This window comes from Micropterus salmoides, unplaced genomic scaffold (genome assembly GCF_014851395.1).
Source record: "Micropterus salmoides isolate LMB-PRFRI ecotype aquatic unplaced genomic scaffold, ASM1485139v1 Ms_hic_scaffold_5, whole genome shotgun sequence".
Lineage (NCBI taxonomy): Eukaryota > Metazoa > Chordata > Actinopteri > Centrarchiformes > Centrarchidae > Micropterus > Micropterus salmoides.
Window position 1 is genome coordinate 12,777,961 of NW_024044237.1, and position 16,306 is coordinate 12,794,266.

The 16,306-nt window shown below is 42.8% G+C and overlaps 2 protein-coding genes across 3 annotated transcripts in view; both read right to left on the reverse strand.

Moving 5' to 3' along the window:
- Positions 1-1,156: 1,156 nt before the first annotated feature.
- Positions 1,157-2,798, reverse strand: gpr151 (G protein-coupled receptor 151). Its single transcript, XM_038698660.1, has one exon. The coding sequence runs from the start codon at positions 2,796-2,798 to the stop codon at positions 1,479-1,481; it is 1,320 nt and encodes a 439-aa protein (XP_038554588.1). The 3' UTR covers positions 1,157-1,478.
- Positions 2,799-3,735: 937 nt separating this feature from the next.
- The window catches only part of LOC119888548 (serine/threonine-protein phosphatase 2A 55 kDa regulatory subunit B beta isoform), a 40,698-nt gene continuing 28,127 nt past the window's right edge, over positions 3,736-16,306 (reverse strand). For both annotated transcript variants that reach the window (XM_038699151.1, XM_038699153.1), the window contains exons 2-10: positions 15,695-15,792; positions 14,568-14,733; positions 13,580-13,692; positions 10,688-10,865; positions 10,365-10,529; positions 7,534-7,703; positions 6,919-7,010; positions 6,700-6,823; positions 3,736-5,750 (exon numbers count right to left, since the gene is read on the reverse strand). In XM_038699151.1, the coding sequence (XP_038555079.1) occupies positions 5,595-5,750; positions 6,700-6,823; positions 6,919-7,010; positions 7,534-7,703; positions 10,365-10,529; positions 10,688-10,865; positions 13,580-13,692; positions 14,568-14,733; positions 15,695-15,792 (1,262 nt within the window). In that variant the 3' untranslated portion in view covers positions 3,736-5,594. The remainder of the gene's footprint in view (positions 5,751-6,699; positions 6,824-6,918; positions 7,011-7,533; positions 7,704-10,364; positions 10,530-10,687; positions 10,866-13,579; positions 13,693-14,567; positions 14,734-15,694; positions 15,793-16,306) is intronic.

Below are 16,306 nucleotides of genomic sequence, written 5' to 3' on the forward strand. Positions count from 1 at the left end.
AGTGGGACCACTGTCACTAATGTTCACACCTACCTGTTTTTTTGTATTATTTCTGTACAAAAACTATTAATTATTTATGTCTATGTGGGTGAAGGTTAAAATTTCAGTCCAACAATGAAAGCATAGCCTTTTGCCGTCAGTGTTTATGGCCTGGTCACCACCTCAGGGACTGACGGTGCGTTATATAGTTAAGTGTTGTGCTGATTGAGGTACTTGCCACAGGCAATAAAAAGGTCAACATAAATGATTAATGAGAGGAAAATGTCATACAGGAGGGGAGGGAGCAAAAAGAGGTGTATGGTAACTATGGGATGACTCATACATCCTAAATTCTCTTGTGCTCTCTTTTTACTTTTTACAGACTTTTTACTATGCCAACAGTATACATTTAAATCCATATAAAATTTTGAATGTCAGTCTTTCATTAGAGTGAAAAGTCGGATTATTTACCTGTGGCTTCAATGTTCAGCACAGCCTGGTTGCTCTTACATCAGGCGTAGTTTCTAGATATTGTTTATACCTTCAACTGTGGAGTTTTGATGTATTCAGATGAATGTAGAGAGAATTTCTTGAGACTCCCACAGAGGCGAGTCCACTGAAATAAGTTCAGATGAAAGCTCTTATTAGAACACTTGGCAATTCTAATGGATGCCCTTATGAAAATATACTTAATGACCTGATGTCAGCAGGAGACTATCCGCTGATGTCTGATCCATCTCATTAAGACTCTACTGTACATGTGTGTGTCTGTGTATGTATGTCATTGATTTAACCCCTTACAAGAACATTTCTGACTGACGTAGATAGATAGACACAAACCAGTTATTTTGCTATTGTGCTTCTATATTTTGCTCCTATTCTATATCTTTATGTATCTTTATATCATTTATTACCACAAGCCAATTTTATGACACACAGGCAACATTTTTAGAATATTCTTTATTGTAAACACTGGTAATCTCTCACAGAAAGAGGACAGGAAACAGACTTTTTCACTGTCACATAAAAAAAACGCCTACTTCAACATCACTAATAGTCAAAAGAGTTTACACATAAATAACAATGATTGCACGAGTGCAAAATACATTTACTGTGTTAAATTTATCATTTTTTCCCCAGAGGATTTCTTGCAGCACACCAGTCATTTAATACTGTGTATTGAATTTACAAATTTTAATTTACAGCCAACTATTGTCATTTTTTAATAATTATAATCTAGTTCTTCTATTAAACAATTAAAAGACAGCAAAAATACAACAATATGCAATGTTTATCATATATACAGATGATACGGCTCTATTTATAGTCCACTCATATTTCACACCAATGGCACTTCTTACCTTTTGAATAATATCATGAACACAGTTGACAGAATACAAATTATTCACGGTGCAGCACTCAGCAGTCCATTCAACTGAGGTCCGTCGATGAAGCTGCTGCTGCCTGAGGATTGTAATGATGAGGATGGGAGGTGGTTGTTATTTTTTCCCCTCTTCGCTCTGGTGCTCCCACGGCACAGGATCATTTTCGTCTGTGTGCGATCCAGTCTCCCTCTCCTGCCAGAACTGCTCCAAATCAGGCAAGACAATCCCATCTTTGAGGCTCACCCTGTCTACTTCCCTCCCTCCTCCTCCTTGCTCCGGCAGGGGCTGAGCCTCTCCGCTGGGACCCTGGCTGGAGCTTGATTGAAGGCATCTCTCCCCCCGCAGCTGGCCGGAGGTCTCTGGTCTAGGGCAAGGCGAATGGAGAGCTGTAGGGTTGTGAGGTCCAGGTTTGGGCTTTGGAGGAGGTTTGCGCAGGGTGAGGCGCCTCCACAGACCCCTGTAGCCCTCTCTGAACTCCTCGGAGAGGGAGAGGACGATGAGAGGATTCACCAGGGACAGAGAGAAGGTAAGCAACTGAGCAGAGAGGGTTAGAAGAAGGGGAATAGAGGAGATGAGGGGCCGAGCTCCTTCAATTTCCTTCTCTGCTATATGACGCTCCCAAACCCACACCACCCACTGTGGGAGCCAGAGAATAGCCATGGCCACAGTCAGGCTGAACAGCATCAAGGTGAGCTTCCTGGATCTGATCTGTGTGCGCAGGTTCTGACTCTTACTGGAGCGGCGCTGGCACTGGCTGTAAGCCTTCCAGAAATACACCAGGGCAAAGCTGAGAGGTGCACAGTAAACCCCCAGGGGGTATGCTTTGATGTACACAGACATGAAATCCCGGGCTTCAGGAGGAACTATCAGCACACACACCAGCCCGCGGATCTCTCTCTGCAGTGTAGCAAACAGCCAGTGAGGAATGGTGACAGAGCAGGCAAACAGCCAAATGAAGAAGAACACCACCAGGATGGAGCCCAGGTGGATGCTCACCTGCTTGTTGGGGTTGGACACATAACGGTAGCACGCTTTGGCCATGACAGCCACTGTGAAGCTCTTCGCTGCCATGCAGGTGTGGAGGAACCAGTTGGCCGTCTTGCAGACCACCCAGCCCAGATTCCAGCTAGCTTTGGAGTAGGAGGCAGCTTTGAAAGGCACCGTAAACGCCAGCACCAGTCCATCAGCAAACATCAGGTTAAAGATGAGGGAGTTGATGAGAGATAGTTTGCCCCTATGTGCGCTGGAGAACAAAATGACCATCGCAGTGAGATTACAAGCCGCACCCAAGACGCAAATGACTGCCAGAATAGCTGGCACCAGGACCCTCAGCTCCCCAGGGTCCAGCTGTTGGTAAGAGCCGCGTTCATTGAATGACCACTTGTCGATGGAGCTGTTCACCATTGTCGCATTGTTCCCACTCAACTTATCCATCTTTTCAAAAAAGACAGCGAGCTGATATGAAAAGAAAATATTTGAAAAGCCAGGAGAAGAATAGGGGTTGTGGGTGCTCAAAAGACTTTTAAAAAATATTTTATATTTCCAGCAATACTACCTTTCTGAATCTAAAATGTGAGAATAATCGCATCAGAGAAGATATTGATTGACGAACAATGATCACAGTGGAGCTCCTGTCAGTCCCCAGGTTTATCCTGAGACACAATGATGCAGCTTCTGCAGCTGGTTATAAAGATGCTTTTTGATTGACAGCTGTTGTCCCCAGCTGACAACATGTGCGTAGACTTATAGCCTCACGGGGCCAATTAGAAATAACTCTGCATAATGTGCACAGTAGGACCAAGGAATGTATTGGATTTCTAATTTGTTTAAATAATTAGTCGTCATTACAGTGAGGATTTCTAAGCAGAGTTTAGAGTTAGGCTACTAATACTTAACTGTTTGAACTGCTTAAGAGTCTTTTGGCATAAAAATCAGTGTTATTAGAGCAAAGACATTTTAGAATTTATTACAAACATTAACAGTAATGGCAAGCATCCACTAGTAATTCAAATGGATTTTGCCATTTGTGTTTGCTGTATGTGCTGTTAGGGTGGGTCAGCAACCTTCATTTGAAATGTGTATATATGGTCTTACAATGGTTCATTTGAATAATATGAATAAACATGAAGAAGGGAAATAAATGACGTACAATAACGGTGGGTGGCAAGTAATTTGAAAAGTCCCCCATCTGTGTTCAGTTTATGAAAACTCCTCCCTTCTTTGCTACAGCCAGACTGCCTTTACGTGTCTTACTCTTCATCCACAAGAGGGCGCCCTTACACCACAAGCAGCAATAAACATAGTCAGGAAATGAATCACTTGATGTACATCCAATTTGAGTCAGCAGCATTAACAGAGATCCAATACAGCAGGTTTTGAACTTGCACATCTTTATTCTTTTTTTATTCAAAGAAAGTCCAGTAAGCATAAAGACTGCATGGTAATTAATTGCATTTCAATACATTCTGAGCTATAAAAGTTTTTTTTGTTTCAATTAGTGTCACAAAGGAGGTTGTTTAGAAGACATTACTGTTTTAAGGAATCACACTTAATAATTCCCTGATTTCACAGAGTTCATTTAGACCTTTAACTGCTTTCCTTTTATGGGAGGTGGCTCTTAAAACAAATCTGAGACAAGCTAGGATCTCCAAACTGATCAGTGCCAAGTGCTGAAACACAACCTGCTACTGTTTCACGTTACCCATCTTCAGCAAGAGGAGGAACATGGACTGGCACGAAAGAAATCTAAAATCAAACATTTTTAAACTGGCTACTTCTGGAAGAAGCCAAATATTTTACTTGCATAGTGCCTCAGATGATCTGTAGAAGTGTTAATCTATATGCAGGCTGTCTGTTTCATCAGAATCAGATCCAACGCATGCAAGAAGAGCTATGCTAGCATTATGCCTCAAGTTTAAGTTCAATAATTCAACATGAAAAGTTTATGGTTCTACCATCTACAGATCATTTTCAGTGCTATCCAAATAAGATTGTACAAATGTAGTAAGGAATTCAGATTCAGATTCATTTTTTTTTTCAACAGGAACTTTGCAACAAAATTATTGATGTGGCTTTGTCTCTTGCAAACCGATGACATCAGACTGACAGCAATGTGATAAGAGCAACATTTACATTGTACACATCACAGCGTCCTGCCCTGAACTCACAAGCATGTAGACGGTGCTATAATGTAAAGCACTTTACCACCTGGGGCCTCAGTGGAGCTTTTTTCTTTTTGTTTATACAGAAAGACAAATAAAACAAAAGGAAAATTCCTAAGTTAACATTTCATTTGAAACATTCACACTCCTGCCTTGTAGTCAGTCCCCTCCCCCCTCCCGATCCCACTACATCAAACCCCCACATACCAAAAGAAGGCACCACAGCTTCTAAACAGACTCATTGACCGAGAGAAGGACTTAATAAAACAACAGCATTAAATAAAACCATTGACACAGCCTGGAAGGGCTTCATTCACATTACAGACTACAGTGGTCTCACCAGGGAGACACAGAATTGGTACTAGAAAGATTGACCACGTTGTGTCACAGGCAGAGAAAACTCTCAGTTTCTGGAGTCAGAGATTAACAGTCTCTTCCTCTTTTGTAGGAATTCTGCAGCAGGTTGCACTGTCCAGAACTTTGCCCCAGTTAGAGGCCGCAGGGTTGAACACATGCACTGTAGCATGAGCAGATTTGAAAGAGAGGGGGCACTGTTGCTACATGACAACGAGCCACCATCAGTAAGCTAAGTTTCTGTCTGTGTGCTCTACTTTATGTTTAGTGTACCCACATCCAGCCCCGTTCTTCAGGGTCCAGAGGGCTGCTACATCATGTCATTCATGCAGCAATCCTGTTGTTGCATAAATGCACAGGGTTCACTTCTTCAGGTGTCCGCATGGCTAAATAAATTAAATTAGAAGTCAAATTGGAGATTGAATGTCCATTCTTGATTTCAAGGAACCCTATTCCTCAATTTGTATCCAGGTTGTATCAAGTTCCCTCTTCCCAAATTTCACACTGTCCACTTCCCCAATTCAGCCACTGGATACACAACTCTGCACTTCCTCAGCAGAGCGGCGAAATTCAAGACCGGCAGCAACAAGACATAGGAAGAGGAGAAGAAGGATGTAGATAAGGGCTCCATCTCTCTCTTTCTCCCACCCTACCTCTCCCTGTAGCCCCTCATGTGGGGGGGGGGGGCCAGGGGTCAGCAGGGGCGGTATGCCCTTTAGTTGACTTTGTCTTGGAAGATGTAGAGGTTGTTGGTGGCCGCTACAGCGATGATGTTCTCATGTGGGTGCCACGTAGTGTGAAGGATCTTCTTGCTGAAGTCTAGGCTGTCTACGCTGATCTCATCCTTACGTCGCTTCCCACCAACACACACCTGGAGGACAACAGTTGGAGTGAAGAGGTGTTAACATATGAGAGTGGGTGCAATTTGTAAAGCATGAATTAACACTTATTTCGGTGACGTTAATTTATTTTTGGCTCACTTGGGGGCACCAGAACAGGATGTCAATCACTGACATATTATTACCTCATAAAGTAGATATGGACAATTTGATTGCGAACACTTGACAATTTACACATTCAGGAGACACAGAGCAACATTAGCTTTCATTTGGAGTCACGTTTCTGGCCATGTTAAATGCTTTACTATGTTCACCAACTAGTTGCTGTCTGCCATTTGTTGCTGCGCAGGTAGCATACATTGAGTTTATTAAAGCTTTTTTTTTTGCTTAAAAAAGCAGCCTGCTGTGGTTAGAAATGAGGTTGAAGCAGTGTTCAAAACTATGAGCTAAAAGACGCTGCAATGCTCCGTATAGCTGAGAGGAACTGCAAAGTCAGGTGATATTTCTTTGTGGGTTCATTACTTTGAGTAACCTCTTCCCCTCTGTTCTTATAAAAATATTGATGGGTGCACAAAACAAGTAATTTGGCGTTTGTACACTTTGTGCGTTACCAGTCCAACTGGTCTGTTTAATGTGAAAATAAACTATAATATGTAAAAAGAACAAAACAAATGAAATATCTAATGTTGATGAATCAAACTTTCTCTAACTACTTAATTTCTTTTTATTTGTCATATTCATGCTAGTAATCACTAGTATGATACATGGATTTCACACAGTTCTGGCTTGTTCTCAGTCCCACTTTATATTATATATATATTATACGATTTTGATATACAATTTCTGGATAACAATATGGTAGCTTATCTATAAAGTTGTCAGTACTAGAGAAACCCCTTCAATATAAAACAGCAAATCTAGCTGCCTTAAAGCTAAGACTTCCAGATATCGGGTCAATGGTATTGATGCGCAGTGCTGTACCTTGCGAGGCTTGAGAATGGCTCTGGGTTTGCTGTTCTCTCTGGACGCTTCCAGTGTGACGTCACGTTTAGTGTTCCGGTCGAACATTCGGAAGAAATTGTTATAGGAGCCGGTCATTATGACGCTGAAGAGGAGCAGAGAAGAGCGCAGGGTTATTGAGATAGATAGGTGCATGGATGAATGGGTGGAAGGATGGATGGTTTAAAAAGTAAATCTTACCTGTCTGATCCATTCCAGACACACTCAAACTTGTCAAAGATGCAGTCATTCTCATACAGAGAACAAAGTTTGCCTCGTAAATAGTCGTGAACCTGGAAAAACAAATAAAAACAATGTCTGAACTAAGTGCTGGATTGTGACACTTTTCTTCAGTGTCTGAAGTTCGTGACATTGCCATACAACCATAAGCTGCACTGCCATATGCTCTACTTTCAGTAATCCCTCCAGACCTGGTGACCTATGCTAAGATGCTAGGTAGCAGGTGGAGGCGGAGCTGGAATTGGACAGAGAATCCCTTGAGCCCAGCTGATAGCCTTATCAATCACGACCTGCCCTAAGATGGCTTCCCCTGTTCAGTGTGGATCTGACCCCGATGACCACACAGTGGGAGGTTTGGTCCACTATCTGTCTTTTTACGGACAGTCGGCTCAATAAGCCCTCCTGGGGTAAAGATGACACGGTTACAGATTGGTAGGGTGACTGTGAAACAGGATTATGTTGAGTGATTAGTCTGAAATCAATACATTTTGATTTGATCTCGGCCTAACTGTTATTTGTTAACTTCACCAGCTGAAGATTGTTCTACGGGCACATAAAGGCATGACGGAAGCTTACCTGGTATGTCTCTAGTGGTTTGTTCTCCATTTGAAGGTCCCACACCTTTACAGTGAGGTAGTCCCTTGTCATCAGGTAGCGCCCGCTGTGGCTGAACTTCACGTCAGAGATGGATGAGATGATTTCAGAGAAAAAAGAGCGAGTGGAGGGATCCTCTGGCTCCTCAAAGTCTGCGTGAGAAAAAAACAAAAAGCAGTTATCTTCTGACGGAGCAAACACATTTTACACTGTGGGAGGTTGCTGCTTAAAAGAAATGTTTTTCCTCCCGCGAGTCTTTTAATCATTCGCAGCGAGAAAACACAAAGCAGATTTTGTTTCGGGTGGTGGGAGCCATTATTAGCGAACAATAACAGCCACAACAATGCCTGGATGCGGGGGCTTTGCTGCAGCAGTTGCATCTCTTCACAGTATTATTTCTCTGTGTGTTTAGGGAGATAGTCGTGGGTCAGCATGCTGGGTAAATATTGGTTATGATTCATATTGATTCTGGCAGCTGCTGATCTGTGTGCAGGCCAGCACGCTGGGGATAAGAGCCAGGCATTCCATCGTTAGCTGTCAAGTTACTGTTCCTCCTCCTCTCTTCCTCCCCATCTCTCCAAATATGCCCCCACCCATTTGCCCCCTCCCCTCTCCCCTCCCCTCCTCTCTCCCCACCCCTCCCCTCCCTCCTCCTCAGCTGAGGCCTGGAGAGCAGATCTGTGATGTGTCAATGGGGAGTCTAACAAGGGATGCGGCGTGAGAGATGAAAAAATGAGGGGATGAGGAAGGGGTAAGAAAAACAAATCAATGTCAAAGTGCTGGGCCCATTTGAGCCCCGCTGGATTTGTGTGTGTGTGTGTCGGTGAATGAGAGTTTATTTCTAAGTTGGTGTGTGCAATTTCTGCATGTATATATGCATGTGTGTGTGTGTCCCTGATCTCCCTCCCTCCCTCCTGGTGTATAATAGGGTCCCTGGGGAGTCAGCATGGGGGCTGTTTGGTCCCCCTCTGTCTATGCTGGGGCTCAGCGCTTTGGCAATCCTCCCCTATCCCTCCATCCATCCATCCTCATTCTAATGCTGACTGATAACAGCAGCCTCCCAGATTTACAGGTATGGCAGGGGATACAGTATAATTGTGTGTTTGCGTTGTTTATGTAAGGTTCAGTAAATAGTCTGTGTGTGTGTTTGTGAGTGTTTGTGTGTGTGTGTGTGTGCGTGCGCGTGTGTTTGTTATGTGTGGGAGAGAGGGAATTATTCATCGCTCTGAGCCATACGCGTTCACACAGTGAGACAGTAGGTCGGTATTAAAAGACCAGTCCTGAGGCTACCCAGAGCACCTGCCTGCACTGTGAGTGTGAGTGTGTGTGTGTGGACTGCAAGCACCTGTCAAGTAATGGCACCTACATGTCAATGTGAAACAATCAGAGGGCAGCTGTGAATACCTCAAATTAAAATGTACTCCAAAATCCAAATATTCCTGCTTATTTAGCCCTCCAATGAATGCTCATGTGAAATTCAACAGGCTGTGTTAGCGCACGGTCCAGTGAACAAATCAATATGTCTGAGGAAATGACTGACATTATTGAACAACTAGGTGTGTCCATGAGGGACTAATGCGATTTCTCTTAAGCCATTGATTTCCCAACCAAAATGTCAATGTATTCAGTGTATTCGACAAAAGTGTACACACGTGATGTTAAGCTTAAGAGAAGGCCATTCATTGTTTGAAACACACGGGGAGAATTATTGATGGGTTATCAATCATGGCATATTGAGCAGGGGGAAAGCCGCATGTCACTGCTGGTGGAGCTGAACACTGAGTATGGATTTGCGACCACGATGCTACCATGTTTTGTGTATATATGTCTTTCTGTTTGCCCAGTTCCATCATTCTGTTGTTGTCATAAAATGTATTTACACATTAAAAATTTTTTATGCTCAATATCTAAATTTGACTGTTTTAAAGGTAAAAAAGAATTAATAATAATAAAATAAAGATTCAGTATTTCAATTCAAATCAATACATTACTATCTAGGTAACTATTAATCCTTGCAATGACATTTTTATGCAGAAGCTTACTAGAGTAAAGGCTTTGAAGCAACATTTAGATGATAGAGCAGGGACATCAAATTTACAGAATATATTACAATTAAATTAATAAAGAAATTGTGAATATGGTTGAGTTTTACAGCATTTTTGGTGGTGCGGGATAATTCTAAACCAATGCACATCTTTTTGTCTGATTCAGTGAATATCTCCTCACGGTCAGCAAGCTGTCCGTTCTGTGTGTGCGCTGAAAATAAATCCAGCGTTTATACACAGCCCTGGCTCTGTAAATGGGAAACAAGCAAAGTTGATCGGACTGAGCCACATGACACTCTTCCGGCCATTCCAGCCACGATCTGTAAGGTAACATTAATTTACTTGCCCACAGACATTCAGCTTACTTACTAATTGGCCAAAATATGTTGTTGTTGTGATGTTAGCTATAGCAGCAGAGTTTCGCTGTCTGGAGCTGGTGTGCTGGCTCTGGAACTGCCTTGTCCTCTCTGCATGTTAGCTTCACAGCAGCAACTATTTCTCAGTTTGCTAACCCAGAACTTAGCCAACAGTTACATTACTGCTATGTTGTTGTTTGCTCTATATCATGGTATTTGTCATGGTATTGTATTTCTCCAGGATCGCTTACCCCACCTTTAACCAATAAACACAATGACCACAAAATACCACAGAACAAAAATAACAATTAACATAATAAAATAAAAGGCCTCACATGAAAGAAAAATATTATTAGATGTTCTGGCTTCTTTCTTTATCATTTTTCCCATGATGCAATCTGCTGGTACTCACATTTGCAGTGTTTGTCGCAGAGCGCGGCCTGTCTCATGTCACACAGGCGTATTGAGCCCTTGCTGCTGCTGTAGGCAAAGGTGTGACACTGCTGGGGATGAAACTCTGCTGAGGTGATCACCTCCGTCAGCTCCTCCATGTTGGCTGGCTTGATGTCCACAATGTCTGAGAGACAGGTACTAAGGAACAACTACAACTACTAGGGACATTTCGTGGTCTTGAATTTAGCTCTGGGGAAAAAAGTGACACATTTCTATTTTTTCACATTTTTAAGCAAACGAACATAGCTCCTAAACAGGGAAAAGACACAAGTTAGAGGATACTGAAGCTGCGATCAGTGATCTCCAGGTTCCACAGGTTCACCCTGAGGTCGTCAGTGGAGATGAACGTCTGAAGGTCGGAGTTGACAGAGATGGAGTTGATGTGGTAGGTGTGGGCGTTGCTGAACACACGCCTGGCTGTGGCCTCAACCATTAAGTCCATGGGCTGAAGCACCGGCACCTATTGGTGAAGACAGGTCAGTTACTGAGCGGACAAAGAGAAACACAGAAAAATATGCAAATAAAAGATGAAGGCTTGAAGGATTTGGGTTTTTTTTGTAACACTGATTCAATATTTTTTGCACTTTGATGCTGGTTTACCAGAGGCCTTCTTAGATATGTTATCTGTGTATGTGTGAATGTGCATGAACATGAGTGCTTGTGTGCATGAATATGCTGCATGTGTGTGTGTGTGTCTGTGAACCACAACGAGATGACTCCAGGGATTCATGTGACATTTACTCCACAAATCTTAATGAAACAGAGACAGCGACTGAGGGGCTCCAGGGCTGTTTGATAAGCTGGTTCAATCAGACTGGTGATCATGCTCGCTCTCTCTCTCTCTCTCTCTCTCTCTCTCTCTCTCTCTCTCTATGTCATGCAAGTGCTGAAGAAGTTGCTTCTGTTCTTTTGTATGTGTGTGAGAGAAAGTGAGAAGAGAGAGGAAGCACAGGAGGTGGAAAGAGAGATGGCCCAGGGGCATCGCTAGGCCCTGCTGAGGAATGATAACTGAACTCTGCAGAATTAAGAGCAGCTCACACACACACACACGCACACGCACACAGTTGCATAGTACTGCTCAGGCTTCAAAGAAGCCCAGCACCAGTCTGCATGCAGCCCCCCGTTGGCCAGATAAAAACCAGACAAAGAGAGAAGGGAGGGGAGGGAGGGAGGAGAACAAATCGACTGCTTCTTCCCTTTTTCTCTCGTCCGTTGCTGGCACTGACAGAGAGACATGGCAGCCCAGCAGGCTGCTGTATCTCCATGGGTGTCACTTCATTTCCATGTCTTTCACTGGCTGTCCAAGAAGACATGGACCGTATTAACCCATAACCCCAACATTGACAGCTACACTGTTCCGCTTGCTTGAAATGATCTATTAGATGTCTTACATTATAGTACGTAAAACAGATTATTTTAAATTGAGATATTTCTGCTTTAAAGATGAACAAATACTCTCGGAATCAGACTTTTAAAGCAGCTTCCTCTTATAAAGCAGCACATTGCAATCACATATCACGCAAAAAGTAATAAAATTGTGTTTTAAGGACCTGGAATGATCCAATAAAGAGTATTTATAGTTAATTTTTTTGGCTATATTTTGGAATGAATCCCTCGCCTCCTCGGCTTCCTCCCCCTGCGCATATTTCACAGCCTCTAAACAGGATTGCCACAGTCCCGGCCTGTCCTCCAGGTTGCTATGATCCCCTGGCCAGCCAGACAAAGAGGGACAGACACGCTGAACACAGCACTAATCTACTATGGCAGACACACACACACGCACACTGTCCTATGTGCCTGCCTGCTTTGTGTGAAAATTAGTCAGTGGAGTGACAAAAAATGAGGGAGAGGAGGGGAGAGAAACAAAGAGGATGATCCCTTCACAATCTTCACCTCAGTGCACATATCGATCACTCATTCTCACTTTCTTCTGGCAAGTTAAAAATTGTCCAAACAGTCATTTATGAGTATAGAAAGTGAGCATATATTCAGCAGGTGTATTAAAAAGGGACAACTGTATCAACTTCGACAGTACGGACAGTATGTGTTGCTAAGAAGTTTATGCAGGATTAAAGGCTATCACAGCATAATGACTGAACGCTAAATTTTGATTTAATCAGCTTATCTGGGCTGTACTTATTCAGACCTCAGACCACTCGATGTGCAAGCTGAGGATAGACCTTTGTTACAGAAAACATTTGGACATGTCAGCTGCTTCAATTTCAGGCTCCTGGTATTGTGCATGCTGGTTCACTGTCACATTGTCATGGATTACTGGGACACTTGAATAGAGCGGAGCCATCATTAATGTGCTGTGAAAAAGTCTACTACCAACATGGCTTTCTAGAAAGACAGGTCCATTGAAAACTTTGGTGCCTTTGGCTGAATTTCCTTTAAAGGAATAGTTTGTCATTTTTGGAAATATGCTTATTTTCTTTCTTGCCAAGAGTTAGATAAGAAGATTGATATCATTCTCATATTTGTCTATGTAAAGCTACATCCAGTAGTTGACTAGCTTGGCTTAGCATAACGACTGGAAGCAAAGAGAAACTAGCCTGGCTCTCTCCAAAAGTAACAAAATTCAACTACCAGCACCTCTAAAGCTCTCTAATTAGCACATTACATCTATTTTGTAAGTGTATGAATTAGAAAAGTTTGTTTGTGAGCTTTAGAGGTGTTGGAAGGCAGATTTTGTTACCTTTGGTGGGGTGAGGCTAGCTGTTCCCCTATTCCCTATTTTAAGATATCAAACAAAAAAATAACTAAAAATATCTGTCTTTAATTTAATAGTAGCACTGGGACTATAATGTCTTTTACAGTACTATAGGTCATAGTGTACTTTAGGGATTTTTGTCCACTTTTACTAAATATTTATGGAAATCGAGTAAGTTGACATATTCCACATCTATAGGAAATGAACACATTCTACATGCAGTCCTGTAAGCTTCCATAGTATTCCTCCTCTATCTCTAAAATAGGCCTGAAAGGACCCTGAGGCTGTAGTTGTTAAATGTTTTGTTTTTGTTGATTTATCTGGAATTTTCTGAATTGTTCCCTGTCCTCAGATCATAACCTGCTAGAAGGATTTTAACACAGCAGCAAGATCAAGACACAGAGCCGTTTACCTACTCCATGTGACATTTTGGGTGGTGTTAGACCTGATAGATCGCTTACCCGTAGCGAGGTGATGGTCGATGGGTTTCTGATCCGTCCATCCTCATCCTTCAGGTTGTAGCCCTCCGGACGCTTGTCTCTCTCACTGATCTTCCACAGCTTCACTGTCTTGTCTGGGATGGATATGTCACACAAAATACAGTTAGATCAAGGCTTCCTATACTGACTCTAAGATATCAAGATGGATGCGGGGGGTTGGGCAGCCAATCTGGCACATGGCTGGGCAGGAGCCAGCGAGAATGATAAATGCCGGCTCCTGTGTACATTCTGATGCCACTGATATCAATCTACAAGTTGACTAAATTTCCCTGCTGAAGTATACGCTCCCCCTGAAAAAAGCCATCTGGGCGCTTTTCAATTCTGCATCACATAAACACCAGTTACATGTCATCTTCTCGGTCTAGTGAAGGGGATGGCGGCAGCAGTCAGGTTGCTGCCTTTTTTTTTTTTCACTTTTAATTTCCGCTGTGAATATTGGTGTCAGAGCAGCGAGGCCATCTCCACAGGACACTCCACCATCTGCTCCAGCCACCGCTAGCACTTCTGTAGCAGCCATGCATGAAGCCCGCAATCTGCAAGACGTCTCGCTGCTGATGTGTGTGTCTGTTTGAACTAGCATGCATGTATGTATGTTGTGTGGTGGCCGTACACTGTGGTGGCACATGGTTTGATATGTGCGTGTGTGTTTGTGTGCTCCTGCTGTGGCAGCCATGCATGACGTTCTCAATATGAAACGTGTCTGTCTGCTGGTGGCACTTGCTCAGTCAAGCGAAACACCAATATATTCACACAAATAGTCAGAGACATTTTCATGTGATATTAATAACATCTTCTTTTACATCAGTTGTATATCTGACCATTCGGCAAAGTGAGGATTAAATCACACCTTTACTTGAAGCTGTTATTGACTAACACATTCTTATGACAGATTTTGGCAGGGGGGTTGCCACTCCAACAGCAACAGGGTCGCCTTAGCTAAATGACTGACCGTTGGTAGAGAGCAGGAAGTAGGCGGCATTCTGCTGAGGAAGCCATTTGATCTTGTTGATCTTCTCCTCAATCTCCAAACTCTTCAGGTAGTCAAACTCCGGCTCGTGGCTCTGGAATGTGCTGTAAACATTGTACTCCCCTCGACGTTGGGGCTGGCTCTTACTCTGCAAGAGACGGAGAGGAGAAGAAACATAGTGAGAGACCCATTTGCTGTTAACGCAGGGAGATTAAGTATTGGTACGTTTGAGAAAAAAATCTTTGCTGGTGTGAATGTACATTTTGTTCTCCTTAAATGTTTCCTTAAGTAGCTTCAAAGTTAGATAAGACATTTTTAGCCATGCTAGCTGAGAGACATGGCAATGCCGGCCTGTCGATTCGACGGTACAGACTGAAATATCTCGAAAATAGATTTGCCCAGATGATGAATCCTAACTGCTTTGGTGATCACTTGATTTTACCTCGAGTGCCAAGTTCCAAAATTTTAATGTATCCATTACTTTGGTTTTTACCATGCTTAGTGCTATTTAGCATATGTTAGCATGATAACATGCTAAACTAGGATGGTGAACATAAACATTACACCTGCTAAACACCAGCATGTTAGCATTGTCCCCGTGAGCCTATTAACATGCTGATTAGCATTTAGCTCAAAGCAGCTCTGTGCTGGCTGCACACTCTTCCAATTAGTCTTGTTTCCACACTGTTCGACAAAATTTAAAAAATGTATTTGCTTCTTCTAGCACTCCATTGCAGCTATGGCACATTTACAATGAATCAACATTTAGTTCCATGATGCTACATGTATGGCTGCTCCATTACATGAAATGTAAAATTCTAGATCTACTTTGCAACATCTGTACATAATTTACACATGTAAATCAGCATGTAATATTTGTTATCACTGGACACCATGGCACCTTAAGTGGAATTCAGAATAAATCTTATTGGTTTTAAACCTTGCTTCTCTATTTATAAAAGCTTATTTTACCAATGATTTTTGCTGTTAATACAACTTTATGTGCGAGTTACCTAAAAGCAAACAATCCAACTTTAATGTTTCAAGGCTGTCACATCCTTTCAGCAGAAGGGCAGCATAATTAGTGTTGCATTGTTGGCATTTCCTACCTCCTGCTCCCTCTGGAAGACAACCACTCTGCCTCCTTTATCTCCGGTGGCCAACAGCTCCCCTGATGAGTTAAACTCCACCGTTGAGATAATGTCAGCTGCAACACAGGAAGCAGAGCAGAGAGGGGGAGAAAATGTCAGTGTGGACGTGCACAAAGCTGTCAAGGTATCAGTCAGACAAAAAGAAAGAACCTGTCAGTGACTTCTAGAAAACATGCCAGGGGAAAGGAAGGGAAATCTCGTGACAAACCCTCAGAGGACTCCCCGGCACAGATACCCTAGTTTGGTGAAATATGGGTTAGGAGACGCCAGTGGATGAGTCACTGCATGATATCAACTAATTCAGGCCCTCGTCTGATTGAAGTGAGCCAATCTGTGTCATTTAATTGCACTCCTGCTTTTTAGAGGACACCGCCGCTGCACTAATAATGCCATTCACCTCTCTCCCCCTGGCTGCAAGACCCCGTGCTGCTCAATCACTCTCCTGCTCTTTCATTAAAAAACACATTCATAAACCTTTAAACCGTTCACTTCATGCAACTGATATATGTATATGTGGCATACCTTTTCAACTTACAATCTATGCAGTGTGTCAACAGGATAACAAAAATA